Genomic DNA, 27,807 nt, shown 5'->3' on the forward strand with positions numbered 1-27,807 from the left:
ATCAGACATTAAAATGTTTATTGACAAACTTTTTCCCATTTTGATATTTCTCATCATTTCCTCCCTTGATTAGTACTACTGGTTGCCCTACTAAGAATTTGATGCTAAACTTATTATTACAGATGATGCCTATTGTTCCTGTAGCATTCCAAAGCAGAATATTAGATGTCTATATTAAATCCAAGCGAAAATGTGAAGAAAATCATTTCAGCATCTCTCAGGTGCCTTGCTGTCTCTCAAGGTGAATAAGGTGGTGGTGACTGTTCTGCAGAGAGTTTCTCATAGGCAGGTGGCGCATTAGGGGCCTGTGAGAATGAGAAAGGCAGAATATGAGCTTGGCATCAGTGTGTATCTTACGGGAAGTGGGATTAAGTCAGTTTGCCTCCTTGCCTACATTTACTTTCATGCTGATACTTCTGCTGTGGACCGAAACTTCTACGTGTTCACTTCTGATTTCTTATACCATTTACAGACACTAACATATCTTGCATCTTTATCACATAGATCCTTGCAGTTGTGTTAAAAGACATACTGATACTATCTGTTGAGCACATATGTGTCAAGCCTTCATTAAATGCTCACAAGAATTTTAGGAGATATTTTCATAGTATAGATCAGGAAATGAAGGCACAGAGATTAAATCTTTTGTCCAAGACGACACGGCTAGTAAGTGGTCACACTAATATTCAAACAGCAATTTAGCTACAGTGTCAGTACACTGGTTCAACTGTGTCTCTTGTATCTTTCATTGGTCTTTATTTTTTTTGTGTGGGAATGTTTATACAAAATAAACATTCCCATCTCAACAACTCTCAATCGTACCATTCATTGGGATTAATCACATTCAAAATATTGCAGTACCTTCCCCACCCTCCCTTACTAAAGCTCTCCTGTCTCCCAAAACAGAAACCTTAAACCCATTAAGCTTTAACTCTATTTCCTCTGCTCTACCCCTTGCATCCTGTACTCTAATTTATGTCTCTATGAGCTTGCATATTCTCTGATATTTTCTTTGTGCTTACCATGGGGCTTAAATTTAACATCCTAAATCTATAATAATCTTGTTTGCTTTGATGCCGAGTTGACTTCAATGGTATACACAAATTATGTTTCTGTACCTTCTTTCCTCCCACCTTTATGCAGTTCTTGTCAGAAATTACACATTTGCACATTAGGAGTCCAGAACTACTGATTTATAATTACATTTTAAGCATTTGCCCTTTAGATCCTGTAAGAAGTAATACATGAATTTACAAATAAAAAATACAGTAGTACTAGTATTTATATTTACCTTTGTCTTTGTCCTGTGTCCTTATAGGAGCTCTTTATTTTTTTTTTCACGTGGCTTCAATCTGTTGTCTATTTTCCTTTCCTTTCAACCTGCAAAACTCTCTTTACCATCTCTTGTAGGGCTTATCTGTTGGTGACAAACTCCCTTAGCTTTTGTCTGTCTGGGAATGCATTAATCTTTCCCTCATTTCTGAAAGAAATTTGTGATGGATATAGAATTCTTGGTTGGCAAGTTTTTAAAATTTTGTTTTGTTTTCAACACTTTTAATATATCCTCCCATTGCTTCTTGCCTCCATGGTTTCTGATGGAAAATTGGCACTTGATCTTGTTGAGGTTCCCTTGTATGTGACACTTTGCTTCTCTCTTGTAGTTCTCAGAATTTTCTCTTCATCTTTAGCGTTCAGCAATTTGATTATAATGTGCCATGGTAGGGAACCTATTTGGGTTTATCCTATTTGGAGTTCATTGAGTTTTTGTTTATTTGTTTGTTTTTCAGCATCCACAATTGTTTTAATAACGTCAGGATCTGGGGCTAGTTCTTGTAGTATGGCTTGCCTGGTGGCCTCTGGCACGCTGGAACTTCCGGCCCTTGGAGTGGACCATAGGGTTTGGTATGGCTGTGTGGGTTCCTGGGGCCTTGCCAAAATGCCTGTACACTGCCTGGCCCTTGCGGGGACTGGAGAGCAGGATGGTGCTGCAGCCCTTTCGGGAGTCCAGGGCCAGCTGATGGAAGGTGAGGATCTTGCCTCGGGCCCGAGGCTGTGGCTCCGGGAGCAGCTGCTCATGTGAAACACACACACCTTCGGTCTGGGCACCTCCTGAGTCCACATGTCATCTGTTATTGTCCCCACAACCACAGCTGTTTTGTTTTCATGGCCAGGAAACTTCATCTTCCGGATCATCCGGGAAAAAAGACAGGGGCAGCCAGTTGCTGCGACTCATGAACAACCGCTTCAGGACTACTTGGTTGAAGGTAGAGTTGGTTCTTCTGGCCAGAAGCCTGTACAGCTTGACCAACAGCCTCAAATACATGTCCTGGTTCTTAGGCTCCTTGCAACGAATCTTTTGTAGTGAATGTCAACTCCCATGATGGCGCCTCCTGCTCCGCCAAGTCCGGCAGAATTCATTGAGTGTTGTGGATGAGTATTTTCATGTCTTTCATTAAATTTGGGAAGTTTTCAGCAATTATTTCACTGTGTATTCTCTCTGCCCCCTTTTCTCTTTCTTCTCCTTCTTAGACTCCCACGATGCATATGTTAGTATGCTTGATGCTGTCTCACAGTTTCTTTAGACTCTGGCTACTTTTCTTTGTTCTTTCTTCTTTCTGCCCCTTAACCCAGATGATTTCAATTGCTTTATCTTTGAATTGTCTTATTATTTCTTCCATCAGCTCCAATCTGCTGTTGAATCCCTCAAGGAGTTAATTTCTACCACTGTGATCTTCAGCTCTGTTTGGTTTCTTTTCATGATTTCCATCATTCTACTGATACTCTCTTTGTGTTCATCTATAATTTTCCTGATTTCCTTTAGCTTTTTGATATAGAACCATTTTCAAAAAAAGGCTTTGTCTGGTATATCCCAGGTCTGGATCTCCTCACTGATGCTTTGTAATGCTTTAATTCTCTCCTTTGCCTTAACCATCATTCCCTATTTCTTTGTATGTTTTATTGAAACCTGGACATTTTGATATTTTAATGTATTGTCATTGGAATTTAGACTCTGAGGCATCTATTTTTTATGCTTATATCCAGCTAATGTTATGAAACAGCTCTCCTTGAAAGCCAGGAGCTAACAAAAAAGGAAAAGCTGAAGGAGGAGGAAAAGGAGGAGAAAGAGAAACGATCATTCCCAGTCTTTGCAGACTGACCTGTGCCAGTACTCTCCTTTAGGGCTCATCTATAGAATGAGTTTAGAGAATAGCTCCAGGATGGATTGTAGTGCTGCCCTGATGCTTTCTGTGGATGCATTTCATTTTAGGTATGCATGTGGCCCTGGGAATTCTCCCATTTCAAGGATATGAATGTTTCCTTTTTACTAGGAACACAGTTTCTTCATGTCCCTGGGCACTGTTGCTGTGTGTTCTACAGCCAGCAATCCCTTGCCGCAGGCAGCCACTTGACTGGGTTCTCCCACAGATCTGTGAATAAAAGCTCTGTAAACAACTTTCTATAAGCAGGGCAAGTCTGGGATGGTGAGTACCCTCAGGCCACCACCAAACAGATTGGGCCAGACATATATGCTCACAGTATGTGCACAAAGTTTACCCTGTTCCTTCTGGAGCTGAGACCAGGGATGTGCACACTGGCTCCATGCTGAGCTGGTGAGGGATGGAGGAAGGGCAGCCAGGGCATCATGAGACTCTACCACTTTTAGTGACTTTTTTTTTCTTTTTTCAGTATTCCTCCTGTTACTGCAGTCCTTTGTTTGCTGGAGCTTTGAGAAAGATGTTTCTGCCCGTGTTTGCTGGTTGTTCAAAGATTCTGTGGGGGAATGGAACCCTGAAGTGTCTCATTCCACCATTTTGATTGGAGTGGTTCCCAAGATTAATTTAATAAAATGTATTATTGAACCCAATATACCAAAATATTCTCAGTTCAACATGTAATCAATAGAAAATCCTTAATGAGTTATTTATAATTTCTAAAGCCAAGTCCTTAAAAATCTGGCATATATTATAGTGCATCTTAATTCAGACTACTCATATTTCAAATGCTCAGTAGCCACAGGTGGTGGTGGCTTCTGTATTAGGAGCGTAGATAGATGAATACAGTTAATAATTGGTTATTTTTTTTTTCTCCCTCAGATAAAAAAGAATTTGTCTTTTTCAGGAAAAAGACAAATGTACTTGTATCCAGAATCAAGTTCTTCCTTTAGATTTTACATGTAGGGCTCTCATTATTGACCCTGGAAAATCTGGCTATTAAGAGTACACAATTTAGTTCCTGGAAGATGGCGGCTTAGTAAGACGCGCGGATCTTAGTTTCTTCTCCAGGACACCTACTAGGGGAGTAGAAACGATACAGAAAGCGCCCAAAGCCACAACAGAGATAAAAAAGACAGCGTACCCCATCCTGGAACAGCTGGCTGGCTGAGAGAAGCAGCTCGGGTGAGATCGCCGAGGCGCGCGGGCCTTACCGGGCGGGGTGGCAAGCGGCCGGAGCTACTCCCTTCCCCCTTCCCGGGCCGGCTGGGAGAATTGGAGAGGCGGTCACCTGAAACAAAGACGGCTGGCGCCCACACCACGCGCAGCCCCCGGACCAACTGAGAGAATTGGATCGGAAACCCCCAGGCCGCGGAGAACGGTGACGGGTGGGGGAGGCCCCTTCCAAACCCGTGACTCCCGGGGAACGTGCACTCTCTCGGGCGGGCCGCTGCCGCTGGCGCCCTCCCGCCACGCTTTTTGCCCAGGGCCGACTAGGAAATTCGGACGGGCTCTTTCCCTGGCTGCGGCAACCAGCAACCCTCCCTGCGTTCGGACCCCGGGCCGGCTCAAGCCGTTTCGGCTAGCGAACCCCCAGGACGGCGAGAGTTTTCCAAAGTTTAAGGTCCCACAGCACCTTTTACTGGTGGGACCCGCAGACAAACGTGTGCCACGAGCGCCACCTACTGGGCAGGATAAGAAAAACAGAACCCAGAGATTTCACAGAAAAATATTACAACCTTGCTGGGTCCAACACCAAGAGAAATCTGAATAAATGCCCAGACGCCAGCAGCAGAAGATAACTGTCCACGCTCAAAAGATTGAGAATATGGCCCAGTCAAAGGAACAAACCAATAGCTCAAATGAGACACAAGAGCTGAGACAACTAATCCTGAATATACGAACAGAAATGGAAAACCTCTTCAAAAATGAAATCGATAAATTGAGGGAGGACATGAAGAGGACATGGGCTGAACATAAAGAAGAAATAGAAAAACTGAAAAAACAAATCGCAGAACTTATGGAAGTGAAGGATAAAGTAGCAAACATAGAAAAAATAATGGATAGCTACAATGATAGATTTAAAGAGACAGAAGATAGAATTAGTGATTTGGAGGATGGAACATCTGAATCCCAAAAAGAAACAGAAACTATCGGGAAAAGAATGGAAAAATTTGAACAGGGTATCAGGGAACTCAAGGACAATATGAACCGCACAAATATACGTGTTGTGGGTGTCCCAGAAGGAGAAGAGAAGGGAAAAGGAGGAGAAAAACTAATGGAAGAAATTTTCACTGAAAATTTCCCAACTCTTATGAAAGACCTAAAATTACAGATCCAAGAAGTGCAGCGCACCCCAAAGAGATTAGACCCAAATAGGCATTCTCCAAGACACTTACTAGTTAGAATGTCAGAGGTCAAAGAGAAAGAGAAGATCTTGAAAGCAGCAAGAGAAAAACAATCCATTACATACAAGGGAAACCCAATAAGACTTTGTGTAGATTTCTCAGCAGAAACCATGGAAGCTAGAAGACAGTGGGATGATATATTTAAAATACTAAAAGAGAAAAACTGCCAACCAAGACTCCTATATCCAGCAAAATTATCCTTCAAAAATGAGGGAGAAATTAAAACATTCTCAGACAAAAAGTCACTGAAAGAATTTGTGACCAAGAGACCAGCTCTGCAAGAAATACTAAAGGGAGCACTAGAGTCAGATACAAAAAGACAGAAGAGAGACATATGGAAAAGAGTGTAGAAAGAAGGAAAATCAGATATGATATATATAATACAAAAGGCAAAATGTTAGAGGAAAATATTATCCAAACAGTAATAACACTAAATGTCAATGGACTGAATTCCCCAATCAAAAGACATAGATTGGCAGAATGGATTAAAAAACAGGATCCTTCTATATGCTGTCTACAGGAAACACATCTTAGACCCAAAGATAAACATAGGTTGAAAGTGAAAGGTTGGGAAAAGATATTTCATGCAAATAACAACCAGAAAAGAGCAGGAGTGGCTATACTAATATCCAACAAATTAGACTTCAAATGTAAAACAGTTAAAAGAGACAAAGAAGGACACTATATACTAATAAAAGGAACAATTAAACAAGAAGACATAACAATCATAAATATTTACGCACCGAATCAGAATGCCCCAAAATACGTGAGGAATATACTGCAAACACTGAAAAGGGAAATAGACTCATATACCATAATAGTTGGAGACTTCAACTCACCACTCTCATCAAGGGACAGAACATCTAGACAGAGGATCAACAAAGAAATAGAGAATCTGAATATTACTATAAATGAACTAGACTTAATAGACATTTATAGGACATTACATCCCACAACAGCAGGATACACCTTTTTCTCAAGTGCTCATGGATCATTCTCAAAGATAGACCATATGCTGGGTCACAAAGCAAGTCTTAACAAATTTAAAAAGATTGAAATCTTACACAACACTTTCTCGGACCATAAAGGAATGATGTTGGAAATCAATAATAGGCAGAGTGCCAGAAAATTCACAAATACGTGGAGGCTCAACAACACACTCCTAAACAACGACTGGGTCAAAGAAGAAATTGCAAGAGAAATTAGCAAATACCTCGAGGCGAATGAAAATGAAAACACAACATATCAAAACTTATGGGACGCAGCAAAGGCAGTGCTAAGAGGGAAATTTATTGCTCTAAATGCCTATATCAGAAAAGAAGAAAAGGCAAAAATTCAGGAATTAACTATCCATTTGGAAGAACTGGAGAAAGAACAGCAAGCTAACCCCAAAGCAAGCAAAAGGAAAGAAATAACAAAGATTAGAGCAGAAATAAATGAAATTGAAAACATGAAAACAATAGAGAAAATCAATAGGGCCAGAAGTTGGTTCTATGAGAAAATCAATAAGATTGTTGGACCCTTAGCAAGATTGACAAAAAGAAGAAGAGAGAGGATGCAAATAAATAAGATCAGAAATGGAAGAGGAGACATAACTACTGACCTCACAGAAATAAAGGAGGTAATAACAGGATACTATGAACAACTTTACGCTAATAAATACAACAATTTAGAGGAAATGGACGGGTTCCTGGAAAGACATGAACAACCAACTTTGACTCAAGAAGACATAGATGACCTCAACAAACCAATCACAAGTAAAGAAATTGAATTAGTCATTCAAAAGCTTCCTAAAAAGAAAAGTCCAGGACCAGATGGCTTCACATGTGAATTCTACCAAACGTTCCAGAAAGAATTAGTACAAATTCTCTTCAAACTCTTCAAAAAAATCGAAGTGGAGGGAAAACTACCTAATTCATTCTATGAAGCCAACATCACCCTCATACCAAAACCAGGCAAAGATATTACAAAAAAGAAAACTACAGACCAATCTCTCTAATGAATACAGATGCAAAAATCCTCAATAAAATTCTAGCAAATCGTATCCAACAACACATTAAAAGAATTATACATCATGACCAAGTAGGATTCATCCCAGGTATGCAAGGATGGTTCAACATAAGAAAATCAATTAATGTAATACACCATATCAACAAATCAAAGCAGAAAAATCACATGATCATCTCAATTGATGCAGAGAAGGCATTCGACAAGATTCAACATCCTTTCCTGTTGAAAACACTTCAAAAGATAGGAATACAAGGGAACTTCCTTAAAATGATAGAGGGAATATATGAAAAACCCACAGCTAATATCATCCTCAATGGGGAAAAATTGAAAACTTTCCCCCTAAGATCAGGAACAAGACAAGGATGTCCACTATCACCACTATTATTCAACATTGTGTTGGAGGTTCTAGCCAGAGCAATTAGACAAGAAAAAGAAATACAAGGCATCAAAATTGGAAAGGAAGAAGTAAAACTATCACTGTTTGCAGACGATATGATACTATACGTCGAAAACCCGGAAAAATCCACAACAAAACTACTAGAGCTAAAAAATGAGTACAGCAAAGTAGCAGGTTACAAGATCAACATTCAAAAATCTGTAGCATTTCTATACACTAGTAAGGAACAAGCTGAGGGGGAAATCAAGAAACGAATCCCATTCACAATTGCAACTAAAAGAATAAAATACCTAGGAATAAATTTAACTAAAGAGACAAAAAACCTATATAAAGAAAACTACAAAAAACTGCTAAAAGAAATCACAGAAGACCTAAATAGATGGAAGGGCATACCGTGTTCATGGATTGGAAGACTAAATATAGTTAAGATGTCAATCCTACCTAAATTGATTTACAGATTCAATGCAATACCAATCAAAATCCCAACAACTTATTTTTCAGAAATAGAAAAACCAATAAGCAAATTTATCTGGAAGGGCAGGGTGCCCCGAATTGCTAAAAACATCTTGAGGAAAAAAAACGAAGCTGGAGGTCTCGCGCTGCCTGACTTTAAGGCATATTATGAAGCCACAGTGGTCAAAACAGCATGGTATTGGCATAAAGATAGATATATCGACCAATGGAATCGAATAGAGTGCTCAGATATAGACCCTCTCATCTATGGACATTTGATCTTTGATAAGGCAGTCAAGCCAACTCACCTGGGACAGAACAGTCTCTTCAATAAATGGTGCCTAGAGAACTGGATATCCATATGCAAAAGAATGAAAGAAGACCCATCTCTCACACCCTATACAAAAGTTAACTCAAAATGGATCAAAGATCTAAACATTAGGTCTAAGACCATAAAACAGTTAGAGGAAAATGTAGGGAGATATCTTATGGATCTTACAACTGGAGGCGGTTTTATGGACCTTAAACCTAAAGCAAGAGCACTGAAGAAGGAAATAAATAAATGGGAACTCCTCAAAATTAAACACTTTTGTGCATCAAAGAACTTCATCAAGAAAGTAGAAAGACAGCCTTCACAATGGGAGACAATATTTGGAAATGATATATCAGATAAAGGTCTAGTATCCAGAATTTATAAAGAGATTGTTCATCTCAACAACAAAAAGACAGCCAACCCAATTACAAAATGGGAAAAAGACTTGAACAGACACCTCTCAGAAGAGGAAATACGGATGGCCAAGAGGCACATGAAGAGATGCTCAATGTCTCTGGCCATTAGAGAAATGCAAATCAAAACCACAATGAGATATCATCTCACACCCACCAGAATGGCCATTATCAACAAAACAGAAAATGACAAGTGCTGGAGAGGATGCGGAGAAAGAGGCACACTTATCCACTGTTGGTGGGAATGTCAAAGGGTGCAACCACTGTGGAAGGCAGTTTGGCGGTTCCTCAAAAAGCTGAATATAGAACTGCCATACGACCCAGCAATACCATTGCTAGGTATCTACTCAAAGGACTTAAGGGCAAAGACACAAACGGACATTTGCACACCAATGTTTATAGCAGCATTATTTACAATTGCAAAGAGATGGAAACAGCCAAAATCTCCATCAACAGAAGAGTGGCTAAACAAACTGTGGTATATACATACGATGGAATATTATGCAGCTTTAAGACAAGATAAACTTATGAACCATGTAATAACATGGATGGACCTAGAGAATATTATGCTGAGTGAATCCAGCCAAAAACTAAAGGACAAATACTGTATGGTCCCACTGATGTGAACGGACATTCGAGAATAAACTTGAAATATGTCATTGGTAACAGAGTTCAGCAGGAGTTAGAAACAGGGTAAGACAATGGGTAATTGAAGCTGAAGGGATACAGACTGTGCAACAGGACTAGATACAAAAACTCAAAAATGGACAGCACAGTAATACCTAATTGTAAAGTAATCATGTTAAAACACTGAATGAAGCTGCATCTGAGCTATAGGTTTTTGTTTTGTTTTGTTTTGTTTTGTTTTGATTTTACTATTATTACTTTTATTTTTTTCTCTATATTAACATTCTATATCTTTTTCGGTTATGTTGCTAGTTCTTCTAAACCAATGCAAATGTACTAAGAAATGATGATCATGCAGCTATGTGATGATGTTAAGAATTAATGATTGCATGTGTAGAATGGTATGATCTCTAAATGTTGGGTTAATTTCTTTTTTTCTGTTAATTAAAAAAAAAAAAAGAGAAGGGATAATTGGAGATGAAGGGATACAGACTGTACAACGGGACTGGATATAAAAACTCAGAAATGGACAGCACAATACTACCCAATTGTAATGCAATTATATTAAAACACTGAATGAAGCTGCATGTGAGGTATAGGTTTTTTGTTTTTGTTTTTTTTCTTTCTATTATTGTTTTAATTCTTATTCTGTTGTCTTTTTATTTCTTTTTCTAAATCGATGCAAATGTACTAAGAAATGATGAATATGCAACTATGTGATGTTATTAAGAATTACTGATTGTACATGTAGATTGGAATGATTTCTAATTGTTTTGTTAATTCTTTTTTTAATTAATAAAAAAAAAAAAGAGTACACAATTTAGAAAAATATCTATGCTTTCCTTATTTTATTAAAAACAACAGTTTTATTCATTGAGTTAATTTAAAAACTGCCCTCCACAAAACCTCCAAGATGCAGGATGTCCACCTACCTGAGGTTCACAATAGTGCTCTTGAAAAAGTTTGCTGTCCTGGTGAGCAAGTCCCTCAGGCAGGCATCTTAACTGCGAGGTTCTTTGATTACCAGCATGAAGGCTTTTGTCCTGAAATGTTGATTAATGTGGTTCAGCGCATGAGAAGAAATAATTGAGTTCATTCAAGAAAAGAGAAGGAAGCAGAGCTTTTAAGAATAGATTCTAATCTTGGTTCCACTACTTACTAGCTGTTTGTCTTCTGATTCATCACTTTACCTCTCTGAATTTCAGTTGTCACATCTGCAATAAGATAAGTATACCACCTACCTCTTGGAGTTGGTGTGAGAATTAACTAAAGGTAAATTACCTGATACAGTGCCTGGGACCGTTTTTTTTTTTTAAGGGAAGGAGAAAAAGAGTGAATCAAAAAAATGAACTTCAGAAATCGAGTGCAAGTAAAGTAGAGTAGAACCAGTGAGGCAGGAGCTGGGATCACAGTGGGGCATCATAAGTGTATGAGATCCTCAAAGCAGGGACACTCTATCTATGTCCATCTTCTCCATAATGCCAGGAAAATGTCATAAACACTATGAACAGTCAACGCATATCTGTAGATAGAAGTGCTGTGCTGGCTCTGAGCTTCCAAATCATGTTGCAATCATGTTGACAAGTCAGTCTAAGACTGAGTTATATACCCTGAATTATTGGGGAGTGGAATGAGTAAAAGCTTAGTTTGGTGTTTTGCATCAGTTTAGGGGATTAGGAGTTGATTCTGTCCATCCCTGGAATACAGTGACAACAGTGTGTACAATGCAGTCACCCAGAGTGGGGACAATTAGCGTGGTCTGCCCTAGAGAGGTGGAATATTTCACCACTGGCATTGGAATTGGCTGGCACATTGTGAGGTTAAAAAGCAGACTAATTTATTGTCACTTTTATTACTGTTTTCAAATTCTCCACGGCATGTATCAGAATCACCTAAAGGACTTGTTAAACACAGATTTCTGGGTCCATTCCTAGAGTTTCTGATTTTGCTAAGGGTGATAAGAATTTGCATTTCTTACAAGTTCCAGGTGAGGCTGATGCTGATATAGTTTGAGAACTGCTGCTTTATAGACTACACTCCCACATTGCCTGCACCTGGGCAAACCACGCCATCAGTATGATACTGATACAGGAGGTGCAAATTCAGACACACAGAAGGGCTGAGCAGGGGATACAAGTAGGTCAAGTCAGCCTGGTGGGGCTTTAGACAGAGAGAGCGTATATATCCCATGTAAAGGGACAATCTACTGCCTGGCTGTGATTGCCAGCATTTTTTATTTTCTTGAAACTAGAAATTGAGATTTTTATGTAAAATATTACATTTTAATGTTGGCACCCAATTCAACTTTTTAAAATGCAGGCCAAAACCATCTATGAGCCAAATCCTGCCAGTGGGGCAGTAGTAGCATGCTCTCTATGGTATTAGCCAAGAGGGGCTGGAAGAAGGAAGCTGTACAATTGTCCAGCTGCTCTTCAGCCTTGTCTTCAGACCGAAACTTTGTTCACTGGGTTCTACTAGGTTGAGGGAGGGCTTCAAGGCAGGTTTTCCACAACAGGAAAACTGCAAATAGTTGGACCATCATTTGGATGAGTCTGGACATGGAGAGGGATTGTACCTACAAAAGTCTTTAGTCTAAAAGGAAGTTGCTTTCCTAAATTCCAATCTGAATTTATATTACTGTTGGCCCAACCCATGGTTGAAGAATACATGCACAAGGATCTAATCTTGGCATCAGAACCCCAGAGGTTCAGTTCCCCGCCCCAGCTTCCACCATTAAACCTCCAGTAAAGTGATCTCCCCCTTTACCTCAATAATTGCTTTTTTCTTTTATTTTTCTGCTTTTCTCTTTCTTTTTTTTGTTTTTTAAAGGAGCATGAGCCACTCTCTTAGCCCACTGACAATCCTCTGTATTTGCATTCAGATTTCATAGTACTTGTTAAAAATGCGGATTCCTGAATTCTGTCCTCAGATACCATCCCAGAATCTATAATTCGGTAAGAACCTCAGGCAATTCTAATGCCTGCTTTGGCCATGCCTTGAGAAACAGAATGCATGACAGTAAACTGAGCTGTCAGCAGGTGCCCTGACATTTTTCTCCAAGAACCTAAAGTATTTTATGTCCTAAATTTCTGAATGAAGGAGTAAAATTGGTAAATATAAACACCAACTTCCAAACCCTTAAAAACGATTTTCCACTCTCTGCTTCAGAAATATATTGCTGCAAAAAGTAATCTTTCTTTCCAAAAGATACTTTTCAGGTTGAGGGTATTGCTAGCCAAGAGAAATTTTAGGAGATCTAAATTCCAACCAAACTCCTACCAATTTGTGGTCAATGAACGTGGGAAAGTAAGCATTTTAAAGCTTAATGAACGTTGTTCAAGGTGGAGTAACTCAGGAGCTCTAAGCTTGTATGTATGTTTATTCATGTTCTTTTGCTCTAAAATGAAAATAGAATCATAGAAGAGAGGCAGAAAGGAATTTTGTCATTAAATGCAGTACGTGTTGCACTATTTTACATATTTTTGTCTAAATTTCATAGACCGTTGCATTTCTGGAGACATAAAAGTCTGAAAATAAGATTTTAATATTAAAATTTTTTTAAAATATGACAGAACAATTTTAATCCCTAGAAGAACTAGAAGATTTAATCAAACAGTTGTATATCATAAATTTTCCAGAAACTGGTTAAAACAATGATTTAGACCTAGAAGAATGGAGGCATGGCAGGTTAAAATTGAACCTTAACAAAAAAAATGTTCACAATGTCTGGGCATATGACATAAGATTCTGTTATTAGTCAATGGAATGAGTTTAAGATAAAGGTGTTAAAGCAGAAAAGAGGAAAAATCATTGTCTCTGTATTCAGAGGCTTCAAGCTAGTAATAGTTAGGAAATGGTACCAACATATTGACTTCTGTGCTGGTTTGAAGGGAAGTATGCCCCCTAAGAAAAGCCATGTTTTAATATGGATCCCATTTCTTAAAGGTAGAATAGTCTCTATTCAATGCTGTGTATTTGGGACTGTGATGGGATCATCTCCCTGGTTGATGAGATTTAGTTAAGAACGGTTGTTAAACTGGATTAGGGGATGACATGTCTCCACCCATCTGAGTGGGTCTTGATTAGTTTCTGAAGTCCTATAAAAGAGGAAACATTTTGGAGAATGAGAGACTCAGAGAGGGCAGAGAATGCTGCAACACTACAAAGCAGAGAGTCCACCAGCCAGCGACCTTTGGAGATGAAGAAGGGAAATGCCTCCCGGGGAGCTTCATGAAACCAGAAGCCAGGAGAGTAAGCTAGCAGATGATGCCGTGTCTGCCATGTGCCCTTCCAGCCGAGAGAGAAGCCCTGACTGCGTTCGCCATGTGCCTTTCCAGATGAGAGAGAAACCCTGAACTTCATCGGCCTTCTTGAACCAAGGTATCTTTCCCCAGATGCCTTTGATTGGACATTTCTATAGACTTGTTTTAATTGGGACATTTTCTCGGCCTTAGATCTGTAAACTAGCAACTCATTAAATTTCCCCTTTTAAAAGCCATTCCGTTTCTGGTATATTGCATTCCAGCAGCTAGCAAACTAGAACAACTTCATACAGCTTTTACTCCATGAAAGACTAAACATGTGTTTTATATATACAAATATATAATGATGTAAACATATAGAAAAATATATGTATTAAAAACATGTATTATATTATGCCCCACGTGTTTCCACCATGTCTAAGTATAGAATAGAGCAAATGAAGCTTGGAGAAGTTAACATCTAAGGTCACCAAGCAGGCAATGAGATCAAATCCTAATACAATACAATACAACTGAGTGACTGCTTTATGCCAGGCACTGTGCTAAGCACTGGAGGTATGAAGATGAGTAAGAAATAATCTTTATCTTAGTTCATTTTAATGGGTCAAAGAAGAAGGGTGGAAGAGACAGGAAAATAAATAACCAATTCCAAGGCAATGTCATGATTCCATGCTAGAAGTACAAATGGAGTTCTGTGGCAGAAAGAAAAGTCCCTTCCCAACTAACCTGTGTGCACAGCTCCAGAAAGGAGGTGTCATATGAGCTGGAATTCCATCTCTAACCTCCTAACCCAGAGCTTTCCTATCGCATTTGGCTTGGAGTCTTCTTATTCAGACTCAGCAACTCATCCCTGTTCCCAATAAATGCCAGCATATTAGGGACTGCTGGTTGGTGTGTGTGTTAGCCCCCAAATTGTTGTTTTGTCCAGACTACGATGAAATAGACAGCAAGCTTTGTCTATCTCCATAACAGCTTGGACAGTGCAGAGCAGCACATTGCAGTCACATGCAGTTCACACCCTCCACCACACTGGGCACTCTTTCTGGCCTCCAGCCCCTGGTTCTAGGGGCAATCCTTGTCCAGGAGCCTCTCAGGTGTTTGTCCACAGGAGCAATGCTGGCTGGCTTGGCCTGAGCACTCCCATCTGGCCTGCCTTCCATGGTTTGTACTGGGACACTTTAGCCAGAAGGACATTAGGGAAAGGGAGACATGAAATGGTCCAAGCCTCCTGGTAAGGAAAGAAAGAATTCAAAACTGTGACTCTTACCTTTTTCTTCTCCTCAGACTACCAAGCTCCAGTGAACCCTCCCCAGCCTCTACCACCCCTTCCCTGCTTCACGGAACATTTTCCTCTGAATGAAGTGCTTGCTGGATGAGGAATGAGACTTTGTAACATGCATTGTAAGGATAGATTTTTTTTTCCATTATGTACCAACATGAGAAGCTTTCTTATCTGTAATAAGAGAAAGAAAGTTAAGCAGAAAGGGAGACATGGAGGGAAGGAAGAAGGGACAAGGGAGGGAGAGAAAGAGAGAAGAAGAAGAAAGAGAAAGAGAAATGGGGAAGGTAAAAAGAAAAGGAAAGAAAGAAAAAAAAAGAATGGAAAAGGAAGGAAGGAAGGGAAAAGGATTTGCAACTTTCTTTCTTTCAGTTGCTAGCTATGGAGAATGCCTTTGGGTGTTTAAATGCTACCTGGCTTTGAAGTGAGATTGCTGTAAGCTGTCTGGGTTTTATAATTTATATAATCAGTTGATGTTTGCCATTTTGGAAGATCCCACTGCCAAAAGACAGGACTGGTTCATTGCATCAGCTTCCTGCTCATATGGGTAGAGAGAAAAAAAATATTATTAAAACCACAATGATCTTCTAAGGAAGGTGGAACCTGTTAAAAATCCAGTGGTCTTTTGTGCTGCTGGAGGGATGGATACTCTTCTAGCTGCTTTAATGCTTGGATTGGTTCTGATATGCTGGGTTGCTCAAGAGAATGAGTTAGAAGAACTTGGAATTCCCAGAAAGAGGTCAAGAGGCAAGGTGGGAGGAGCAGGCCTCTAACTAGGGTAACAGCATCGGTGCGGATCCCTAGAAGGATTGATAAAATCTGGGGTGTCCAATATGCTGTTGTTTGTTGTGTAAATGGACCATGAAACCCTTCTGTGACCCACAAAACAGGAGTCCTCAACTACACACGTCAGCCAGGCACTCTGGTTTTCTATGAGTGGAATCGAAGAGATGGGGCCAAGTTCCCGGTTGGGGTTGATGCCAGAGACAAAGGAAAGGTTGCAAGAAGTATGATGTAGGGAAGGAATTCACCAGAAGCGAGAATCAGAACTGGAGGCGATCATGTTACCCTACTCCCTGGAAGTTCATATAAAAAAGAAGAAAAGGGGTCCTGAATCTGTAGGGATCTAGATCCAAGGGGGAGGAAAATATCAGCAATGGGAACTATACCAACCTTCAAGGTTCTGTATCCACTTCGTCTTCTACAATACCAGCAGGTGATAAGTAGTAAAATTCCCAGGATCACAGTCAGAATGCCAATCCCAACAGCCCTGGTCCAAGAGACAGATAAATCCAATTTGATACTGAACCATTGTTCCAGACTACGATGAAATGGACAGCAAGTTCCAGACTACGATGAAATGGACAGCAAGCTTTGTCTATCTCCATAACAGCTTGGACAGTGCAGAGCAGCACATTGCAGTCTCATGCAGTTTCACACCCTCCACCACACTGGGCACTCTTTCTGGCCTCCAGCCCCTGGTTCTAGGGGCAATCCTTGTCCAGGAGCCTCTCAGGTGTTTGTCCACAGGAGCAATGCTGGCTGGCTTGGCCTGAGCACTCAAGGTCCAGGCACAAAAGGTGCTGTAGCAACTGATCCTGAGGAGGACAATTTATTTGTTGGGACTGAATTTTCTTCTCATTATGGCTGGTTTTAAGCTTTTTCCCTGACTACCAATTCACAAAAAGGAAATGGAAATGAACATTGACTGAGCATCTACAATAAGCCAGATGCTGGGCTAAACATTCTACATGCCGAAGATCATGTAATTCTCACAGCAACCCTATAAAAGAGACACCATTTATTATCCTCATTTCAAAGATTTGGAAGTAAATGCAGAGGATAAGTGACTTGCCCATGGTCATACAGAGCTGGCACATGTAAGAGCTAGGACTTGAACTTGAGTCTGTCTTAACTGTGTCTCTCTGCCCAAAACTACCCCCCTTTCCTCTTGACCATCTCCTCTCTTAGTTCCTGCCCTGGCTAATTTATACTCAACCTTCCAGATTCAAGTCTTACTGAAGCCCCACCCCTCCCAGTGGAGGCAACCCATGCAAGCTTCTCTCATGGATGGCCTTGTAGTGTCAATCAGCTGTGTGCTTGCCTATCTCTTCTAAAAGAACAGTTCCTAAAAGAGCTTTTTGGGTTTGTTTTAATTTGTGTCCTCAATGCTTAGAGCCAGGCACATAGGTGTTTCTAGAAATATTCCTTGAATATGGATGGATGGATGGATGAATAGATGAATGGATGGGTGGATGGATGGCCAAACAAATGAGTATCAAGTGAAAAAGAATTAGGAAAAGAAATAAAAAGAAAACAGAAAAAAAAAAGAATTAGGGATGATTACAAAATAATAGCTTCTCCACTATAACAAAATTCTCTGCGAAATCAATGAGCCATTTATTGTCTTCTTTGAAATAAATATTAACAACTAAGCAGGTTTGGGATGTAACGTCAACCCCAGCATAATTTTTTTCTCCATTTAGGACTAAAATTGAAGACCTGAAATATCAGGCAATGAGCAAGAGACAGCTTTTTCAGAAGGCAGGGGAAAGAATCCAATCTCAGAAGCCCTTCAAGGACACCAGCCTAGAGATGGAGCATTCTGAATTCTGAAACTAATCTTGTTTAGGCTGATGGCACTCATGATAAAGGAGACAACTCAGTTTTTTTGCTCTATGGAGCCGACAGCTTCCTTCCTCAGCAAGAAGTTGTTCAGCCTTCTGCTTCACACTAAGAGTTACTGATTTCTGCCCTAGCCTCTCTTCAGACATTATTGAAGATCCTGTGCAAATATTTTCCTTCATTGGCCTGTGGCATAGTGCTTATAGCAGGGACTCTGCAGATAGTCCCGGATTCCAGTCCCAACACTGCCACATATAGCTGTGCATTTCCTAATTTCTCTAAGGTTTTCCTCATTTATTAATAGTGATGATGATACCCATTATTGGTGAGTATCAGAAGGTTAAAAAAGGGGCTGGAGAAGGGTATGGAATGGGGAGTTAAAGCTTAACTGGTACAGAATTTTCTTGGGGTGATGGGAAACTTTTGGTGATGGTAGTACGACATTCTGAATGTAATTAACACCACTGAATTATGTAACTGAATGTGGTTAAAATGGGAAAATTTAGGTTATATATGTCACTAAAATAAAATAAAAGAGAGAGAGAGAGAATGACAATTAAAAGCATTACATGAGAGGGTGCAAGCATAGTTCAGTGGTAGAATTCTCACTTGCCATGCGGGATACCCAGGTTCGATTCCTGGCCCATGCACTTCCCAAACAAACAAATGAAAAACCAAACAATTAAAAAATTCAACAAATAGTGCTAAAGTAAGAGGATACTCACATAGAAAAAGAATGAAATGTGGACCCCGCCATACAGCATACCAAAAAAAAAAAAAAAGGCAATACATGATCCTGGACTGGAACTAATAATGGAGGGGAAAAGCCCCCAAAAGGACATTATTGGGACATATGAAAAAACTGGAATATAGACTATAAACTTTATATCAATGTTAAAATGCTTGCACTTGTTAAGTATGCTTAAAGATAGTTTATATAAGTGAAAATCGTTATTCTAAGGAAATGTACATAGAAGTATTAAATGTTTAAGGAATTTTTATAAAAACTACTCTCAAACATTTAGAAAATTGATGAATGATCGATAGATGGATGCATAGATGGTTAGACAGAATGATATGGCAAAGTGAAGCAAAATGTCAGATTTCGTTGGATCTGGGCATCTGGGTCGAATTTATGTTGGAGTTCTCTATGTGCATTTTGTAATATCTTGTTACTGTCCTATAAGTTTGAAATTATTTCAAAATAATTTCTTTCAAAGTGCTTTTAAAACAAAACAAAACCAAAAAGACTAAATAAGATGCCTTGCAAGAAAAGGTGGTAGATTACCCATCTGTGCCAATTTGAAACTATTATGTACCCCAGAGAAGCCATGTTTTAATCCTGATCCAATCTTATGGGGAAGCCATTTATTTTAATCCTGATTCAATATTGTAGGGTGGAAACTTTTGATTAGATTATTTCGATGGAGATGTGATATGCTCAGTTGTAGACGTGGCCTTTTGACGCGATGAAGATATGACTCCACCCCTTCAAGTTGGTTTTGATTAGTTTACTACAGTCCTTTCAAAAGGAAACCATTTTGGAGAAACTTCAGATGCAGATGTTTGGAGGACAGTTACTTCAGAGCTGACGGAGACATGATGTTTGTAGATGCTTGGAGTTCCAACAGAGAAAGCAGATGCCTAGACACAAGCAGAGCCCAGCAGATGTTGCCATGTACCTTCCCATGGGATGCTAAGCAAGCCAGAACCCAGAGTTATGTCCCAGAGCAGCTAAGTGAATGCTCACAGATGCTTAGAGAGGAAACCACTGGCATCAGAAGCTGAAAGCAACGAACTGGGAATGAGGACCAGCAGATGCCAACCTCATGCCTTCCCAGATTAGTGCTTCTTAAGCCAAGGTATCTTTCTCTGGATGCCTTAGTTTAGACATATTTATAGCCTTAGAACTGTAAACTTGCAACTTAATAAATCTCCTTTATAAAAGCCATTCCATTTCTGGTACATTGCACTCTGGCAGCTTTAGCAAACCAATACACCATCTCATTTCACTCCCTTCCAAAACAGCAATGAAGGCTTTTTAAAGAGGTGTTACTTTTACTTATGTTAAGAACAGAAGAGGAGACAGTAGCCATAGTGTACTAGAACTCAGAAAACAAATAGATGAGTAGTTTTTTTTTTAAGGAAGGTAAAAAAGACAAATAAAGAGAGACAATCATCAGAATTAAAACTTAAGAACCCAATTCATATCACAGAATCCCCCAGACCTCTGGGTTTGGCAGCACTCTGAAGTGGAAATGAGAAGAGAGCTAAAATAAGGAAGACTGATTAGAAATCTGTTTTAGAAGCAAGTATTCAAATCCCCTCCCCTATCTCCATTCATTGCCAAAGACTGCCCCTCTCCTATCCCTTTAAAAGTCAAACCATCTTGGCCACTGGACACCAGACACAATTCAGAGAAGGGGGTTACATTCTGAAAACAGGGACATTAAGTGTACAAATTCCTACCAATTCCCCACCTGTGGCTCTCTTCCTTCAGTGGCTCCCAGAAAGACAGCGGTCAGGCAGGAGGTTGGAAATCTCTAGCCAAGACTGAAAACCCAAAGATAAGACATTAGTGGTTCCTCAAGCTCATCAGAGCACCCTACAGAGATGATCCCAGTCAACACACACTCAGAGTCTGAAATTGTTTTTTCAGTCTCCACTTCTACGGAACTACCCAACATCTTGAAGAAAGCCTCTAATATGAAGGATGAAGAACAAACAAGCAAAGCAAAAAAATCAGCTTGGCAGAAACAAGTCAGGGGAAGAAGAAGCTACAAATAGGGAACATTCTATGAATTTAAAAGGCTTTAGAAATTAAAAATATGATACTAAAAATTAAAAAAAAAACTCAGCTGAAGTTGGGGTGCTCTGCCAAAAAGTAAAACTCAGAGTCAAAGAAAACAGGAAAAAAAAATTGATGGGACCAGTCCAGGAGGTCCAACATGGAGAAAAAAAAAAAAAAAAAAATATATATATATATATATATATATAGAGAGAGAGAGAGAGAGAGAGAGAGAGAGAGAGAACCCAGAAGAGAAGAGACACCTCTATGTGCCTTGTCATGTGACAAGCTAAACACCAAGCATTGCTGGCAGCCAGCCCCAAAATGCCGGTCTTAAGGAAGAAAGCATTGCCTTGATTTGATTTGGATGTCCTCTTAGCCCTAAAGCCGTGAGCAAATAAATCCCCATTTTTAAGCCAAAGCATGGCATGGTATTAGAGAAGCCTAAGAAACTAAAACAACCACCATCTTCACTCTGGAGTCAGCCTGAAGATTGAATCACTTACACCTGCCCTTCATCCTTACTGGCTCTTTAGCAACTCACTTTTATTCTGCTTGCAAACAATTTTCAGGAGCCCGAATAGAATAGACAGAACCGGATTTTATTCAAGGCTTGAGGAAGAAGGCTTCCTGATCCGAGATGGAAAATGATGGTTCTCAGTTTGGGAACCTATGGTTAACACCCAATAGCAAAAGACAACAAGGTGAGACCTAACTCATTACCATTCCTATCGCCCTACCTGTTTGACCTCAGAGAAGCTAGAGTAGGAGCCCTTTGTAGGACTGCAGATTCTCCTCATCTCGTTGCCAGGGTTTTCAGTGTCTGGGGAGATGCACATGAGGGAGATGGTTGGGCAGGCATGTGCAAATAGGCATTAGCAGACTGTGTTAGCAAACAAGAAGTGGGAAACCCTGCTGGGGCTGGTTTTGAACTTACTCTTCAGCTGTGATGTAGGAGTGGCTGCTCCCCTTCTTGGGGTAGCCATATATGAAGTGAGCATCTTCTCTTGGCATCTTGTGGGCTCAGGGCACAGGACACCTAACAGAAGGGGCACACAGCATCATTTAGTGCATCCAAAGCATCCTCATCCATCATCTCACAATGACATTCTAGCTGAACCACAGCAACAGCCAGAAAGCTCTGGCTTCTCTCTGCAAGAGGATTTGGGCCTGCCTCTTTCAGGGTTTGATGTGGAGGGCTTTGGAAAGAGCTCAGGTTTCTAATCCCTTCCATTAACTGAAAATTAATTTCAAAGAAGAAGCTACAAACAATAGCAAAATCTTTCAAATTGAGTTCTTATCTGGAGGAAACATATTCACCCTTTGTCCTCAATCGGACCCTATAACATAAACTTGTAGAGAAACAAACAAACAAATAGCATTTTTATACATTCCCTACCTTCCTTGGCCTGAAACTGTGGTTAATAAAAGAGAAATTATTTCTCTCCGATATCATTTTTTTTTTTGATCCTTGGACAAATAGGAGACTCTGGTGACATATGTTTAGTTTCCAGAGAATCCTCTCCCTTTGTCTTACCCTGGGTGTGTGAGGCAGAATGGCTGAGTGGGGTGTGCTCCAGCCCCACTTTTCAGCCAGGAAGCCAGTCCATGCAGGAACCTTGGCTTGTCTATGTTCACTCTGCTCAAAATGAGCCGATGAAGCCCAGGACCTGATTCATCTGATAATTTGTTTTCCCTCCCACCAGAATCTATTTTTGTTTCTCTCTAGTTCAAATGTCATGACTAGGATTTTAAAAAGAAAAAAGGGAAGAATTTAGATCTACAAAGCATGCAAAGAATAAGCTTGTGAACTGCAGTGATGATGATCGAAGGGAGTTCATTCAAAACAATAATGGAAGCTACTCTCCTTGCTTTTGTGCGTTTTTCTACTTAGTGCCCCCATGAATTCCAAAGGTCCATTAATGAGCTCCAGTTAAAAACAACAGGAGAGAAGGGAGCAAGTAAAGCAGGAACTCACCACATGAAAGCTTCCCTGTAGGGACATTTTATGTACTTAAGGAAATTACAGTTGAACTCACTGATCATTTCAGGTAATTAATGTAGGGGCAAATCCTGGTCTCAAAATTGCAGACATAAAACTGAATTAGTTTTAAGTAAATTTTGGTATCCTGCACAAATGAAGAGCAGGGGTCCTTCAGGTAAACAGGAGAACGCATCTAATTTAGGGAGGCTGCTTTTCACTTGTAGCCTGTCAACCTGAATAATCACTTTCCTTGGTTCTCTGCTTTTGTGTCTCTATAGTTTAGGAGGGCTAAGAGAGGCTCTAGACAGAGACTTTGCGAACCTGCCCAAATTGGAAAATTATGAACTTGAGAAGTTTCTGCTGACAGCCAAGCATCAGCGAGGCAAGGTAAAGGAGTCCACCAGAATTTCCCAAATCCCATCTGAAAGAAGTGGTACAATTATGGGTGAGAATGCAGCACTCTTACCTTCCTTGATGCGACAGTCCCTCTGTCTACTGGCTGGTGGTGTATGTGAGGTTGCTTTTCTTGCTCTTAATCTTTTTAAGTTTTTTCCCCTGGTCTTGAGTCCCATGGTAGTCATGAGTTTGGATTTCTGAAAGGGTGATCTGTGATTGCTTAATTGGCATGAAAGAAACCAACTTCATTCTTCCCCCTCAAAAAGTCATAGTTCACTATGGTCTCTGTTTTTCCCAAATCCCTATATCTGGGCTGTGGACAAGAGTTGTCCTCTTTGATGAAAATAGCAAAGTACATTTATATTAGATAATGATCACTGGAACTGGCAAGGAAGACACAAAACAGAGAGAGAGAAGTTGATTAGTCAGGCGATAGGAGTGTGATTAGAGAGGAAGAACATAAGTGATTAATTAAGCCTAACGATTGGGGATTTAGCTAGGAATAAAACTGTCAGATAGCAACCCATTCATTCAACAAATATTCCTTAATGCCAGCTACATGCTAGGACTGTACTAGGCTCTGAATTCCAGGGTGTCCAAGACAAACAAATCCATGTCCTTGCAGAGGTTATATTCTGTTATAACATATATACCATATATACCATATAATATGTACCAGATGTGTTTGGTAATAGGTTGGAAAGGATTGGATGGATGAGGAAAGTCTTTCTGAGGAGGAAGAATTTAAGCTGAGATCTAAATAACAAGAAGGACCTAACCATGTAAAGACGAGGGGAGAGCATTCCAGACAGAGAAGAGCTAGTGCAAAGGCCCTGAGGTGGAGCAACAGAACATGACTTAGTCTGGATTCCTGGAACTGATTTTTCACAAAGATCAGGAAGGATATAGGCCTCTGGTGTCAATGGCTTTGAGGAGAGCAACTTCAACCTGTACCTTGGTTATGCCTGCTAACTCCCAGAAAGTCCTAGTAGTGGAGTGCTAATCTAGAGATGCAACCTGTACCTTGGTTATGCCTGCGAACTCCCAGAAAGTCCTAGTAGTGGAGTGCTAATCTAGAGATGCAACCTGTACCTTGGTTATGCCTGCTAACTCCCAGAAAGTCCTAGTAGTGGAGTGCTAATCTAGAGATGCAACCGAAAAATTAGGGTTTGAGGGGTGATTATAATTACTAACTTATTATATAGATATTCCTTTTTACTTTCTAGTATATTAAAGTAGGCAGAGGGAAATACCTGAAATCTCTGAACTGTAATCTACCTGCCTTGATCTTTGACAATGCTTGTATATTCTTTATCTTGTGCCCTTGTGACTGTAAAATCTTGTGACTAACCTACAATAACCTATACCTCATTATAATACTAAAAGTCACACCCATCATATTAAGGCCACTGTTTTCTTACATATATTCTGTGACTAAGCATATAATGAATATATGCATACACAGTAATTAGATCACCTCTAATCATATCACTTGGGGTCATAGTGCTCATTATACTAAAGCCTGTCATATTTAACACTACAAAACTATCAGAAATACTGCAGTTTGGGGAGACAGGTTTTTCAGCCAAAAGGCCATCTTCTCATCTGCTTCATGCCTAGCAATAAACTCTTTCTCTCTTTGAAACCCCTATGTTTCAGGAATTGGTCATTTGAGTGCACCGGACAAAAAGAATCTCCCACCTTGGTCCAGTAACAGAGAGAAGCTGTTCTGAGCTGAGAAGCCCAAGATTTGCATTAAGCTGGACTCGACACCTAAGCTGAGCCCCTGGGATAATTGGCAGCAAGACCATGGAGGAGGTAGGCACTGACCTGGATGGACCCCAGAGCAAGGTTGAAGCTTCCAGGTCTCACTCAAGTCCCCTGGTGATGTGGGCTAATTCAGGGGGCTTGAGTGTGCCCTGAAATTTCTTCAAGGGTGGGGACCACAAGGTAGCTGACATCATCCCCTCTCCTAAAAGGGACTATAGAACAAGACCCAGCACACTGAGGGCCCTACAACTTGTCTAGGAATATACTATCCAGCTCATTTGCTTTGGGGCACCTCTTTATGTCTTTGAGTAGTTTTGAATTTCAGAGGTGCCTAGTCTTTTCAGGGTTAAATGCCCAGGGTAAGCTGGGTGTGGCCTCTCCAAATAAGGTTCCTTGGGAGGGGCATTTATCTTCAGCCTGAAAATCCTACCACATCCTGCTTTCTAGGAGACTCCTCTATTGGGTTGAATGGGGACCCCCCCCAAAATTCATGTTTACCCAGGCCCTCACAGTGTGACCTTATTTGGAAATAGGATCTTGCAAGTCTAATTAGTTAAAGTAAAATGAGTCCATGCCAGAATAGGATGGGTCCTAATCCAAAGTCTGATGTCCTTCATAAGAAGAGAAGACAATGATCCAGACACAGGGAAGCTGGCCATGTGAAGAGAAGGCAGAAATTCGAGTGATACAACTACAAGCCAAGGAATGCCAACGATTGCCCACCACCACCAAAAGCTAGAAAGAGGCAAGGAAGCATCCTCCCCTCGAGCTTTTAGAGAGGGCACGGTACTGCTGACACCTTGATTTCAGATTTCTAGCCTCCAGCACTGTGAGCGAGTAAATTTCAGTTGTTTTAAGTCATCTAGTTTGTGGTACTTTGCTGAGGCAACCCTAGGAAAGTAAATATCCCCGACTTCCCTCTGACTGGGCTCCTGGGCTCTGTCCTTGGACCTACCTCACCACCGCAGGCTCTGCCCTAGGCTCAGCCAGGCCAGGCCCTACCTGCCTCACCCTCCACACTTCCAGGTGACTTCTTTTCCTCTCTGGCAGGATAGCCCCAAGAATAAAAGAAGGGACTCGAGTCCAAACTGCCTGCACTCATCTCTAATCTGTTACCTTGGGCATATCATAAACTCTCAGAGCCTCATGTTTGCATCTATATAAAGGACAATGTAGTATCTGCTTCATGGATTAGTTGTGAGGATGAAAGGAGACAATGTTTGCATGGCGTGGTGCAGTATTGGCACAGAATAAGCAACAACAGTGTGAACTATTACTGTAAGGCTGCCTCATCTGGTACCCCACTGACCCAGCTCAGACCCACCTCATGAGTTAGGCGATGGGAACTTTACTTCCCCTATGGTAGCCCTGGGGTCGGAATTTGTACCCAAACTGTATCTTGGTGGTGGGAACACTGACTGGCTCTCTGCTGCCACCTCGTGGGCCTTATTCCCCTTGCACCACAGGCCCACATGATAAAGGGGTTAGGGACTAATTGCTGGTTGCAAGCCCTTCGGCCATAGGGGGTGCTTTTTGCAATGTTCAAGGACCAGAATCCCCTTTTGTTCATCCTATTCCTTCTCCAGTGCTCCCTTCAAGTTTGTGAGCCTTTGTTCTCCCTCATGCACCCCAGTAGAAAATGCTAGAACTTTGTAAAAATCTTTGCCGTAAATGGGAGTTACTGCTGTCCTTTTGTAGGAGAAGCTGATAAAACAGAAATGGCTGTTCAGAAGGCAAAGAAGGCAGGTGGATGTTCTGCAGTGACTGAGGCAGGTTGAAGTCAGGACTCCCCTCCCCACCGTGGGTCCCGGAATCAGCCAGAATGGCCTTGAATCCCAGCTCTCACACTTACTACAAGTATGATCTTGTGCATGTTACTTAACCTCTCTGAGCTTCAACATTCTCATCTGCAAAATGGGAATAAAAATAATTTAGAAATTGCTGTGAAAATTAAGTGAGATAACATATATAAAATTATCTAGTGCAGCACCTGGCAAGTTATTGAAACTTGAGAAAGGGTAATGCTGTCCGGGAATCTCAATGAATGTGTAGTCAGCCTTGAGGGGGATGGCAGCTGGGCCTATGAGCTCACAGTCTGCTGTGGCTTGATCTCTGCTAAAGGTGATATTCAGCTAACAAGTTATTACTGAAGAGTAAAAGCACCTAGGACTGAGATGTTCGTTCTGATGGTGGAGGGAAGTGATGAGGTAGAGAAGGGAATAGAAGGAAGGCATATGTAGGTGAGGGCCTAAAGGGGGAAGCCCTAGCAGCCCTGGAGCAACTGGAGGACAATAGGAGCCCTCCTTCCTTCCTCAGACACTAAAACGGGAGAGTCACTTCCTGGCGACCTAAGTCTTGGCTCCCCTCCCAGGGAAGGGTGGGGGAGGAATTGTCAGTTCCCCACTCATGAGGAGAGTTGTTCCAGGAGAACTAATATTAGTCCCTGACTCGTGCACATAAGCTGGCTGAAGTGTGAGACCAATGGCACAGTTCCCACTTCTGCTCAGGCAGGCAAAGAAGGATACCAATAAATCAGAAATATGTTAAATCCATGCCCATTTCTGAACCCAATCACTATCGAAAAGGATGGTGTGGGGCTTTGGAGCTGTGTGTACTCCAGAAAAACATGTACTTAATATATCTCTGTGGCTGAGAACCCATTGTAAATAAGACCTTTTGATAAGTTACTTCAGTTAAAGTGTGACCCAACTCAGTCAGAATGGATCTTAATCCTATTTCTAGAATCCTTTATGAGCAGAATGAAATTCAGACATAGAAAGTGAAAGCCACAGGGAGTAGCCAGAAACTGAAATCCACTGGAAGCTGGAAGAGACCAGGAGATGCCACCATATGCCTTGACATGTGATAAG

The 27,807-nt window shown here is 40.7% G+C and overlaps 1 protein-coding gene and 1 pseudogene across 1 annotated transcript; both read right to left on the reverse strand.

Annotated features, from left to right (window-relative positions):
- Positions 1-19: 19 nt before the first annotated feature.
- MLANA (melan-A) lies at positions 20-23,272 on the reverse strand. The gene is made up of 5 exons (XM_077134700.1): positions 23,238-23,272; positions 21,725-21,826; positions 16,548-16,644; positions 10,766-10,876; positions 20-305 (listed from the first exon to the last, which is right to left on the reverse strand). Exons 2-5 carry the CDS (start codon positions 21,799-21,801, stop codon positions 237-239), a joined length of 354 nt encoding a protein of 117 aa, XP_076990815.1. The 5' UTR covers positions 21,802-21,826; positions 23,238-23,272; the 3' UTR covers positions 20-236.
- On the reverse strand, positions 1,811-2,379 carry LOC143675101 (large ribosomal subunit protein eL18 pseudogene; annotated as a pseudogene).
- Positions 23,273-27,807: the final 4,535 nt, after the last annotated feature.

This window comes from Tamandua tetradactyla, chromosome 2 (genome assembly GCF_023851605.1).
Source record: "Tamandua tetradactyla isolate mTamTet1 chromosome 2, mTamTet1.pri, whole genome shotgun sequence".
NCBI lineage: Eukaryota > Metazoa > Chordata > Mammalia > Pilosa > Myrmecophagidae > Tamandua > Tamandua tetradactyla.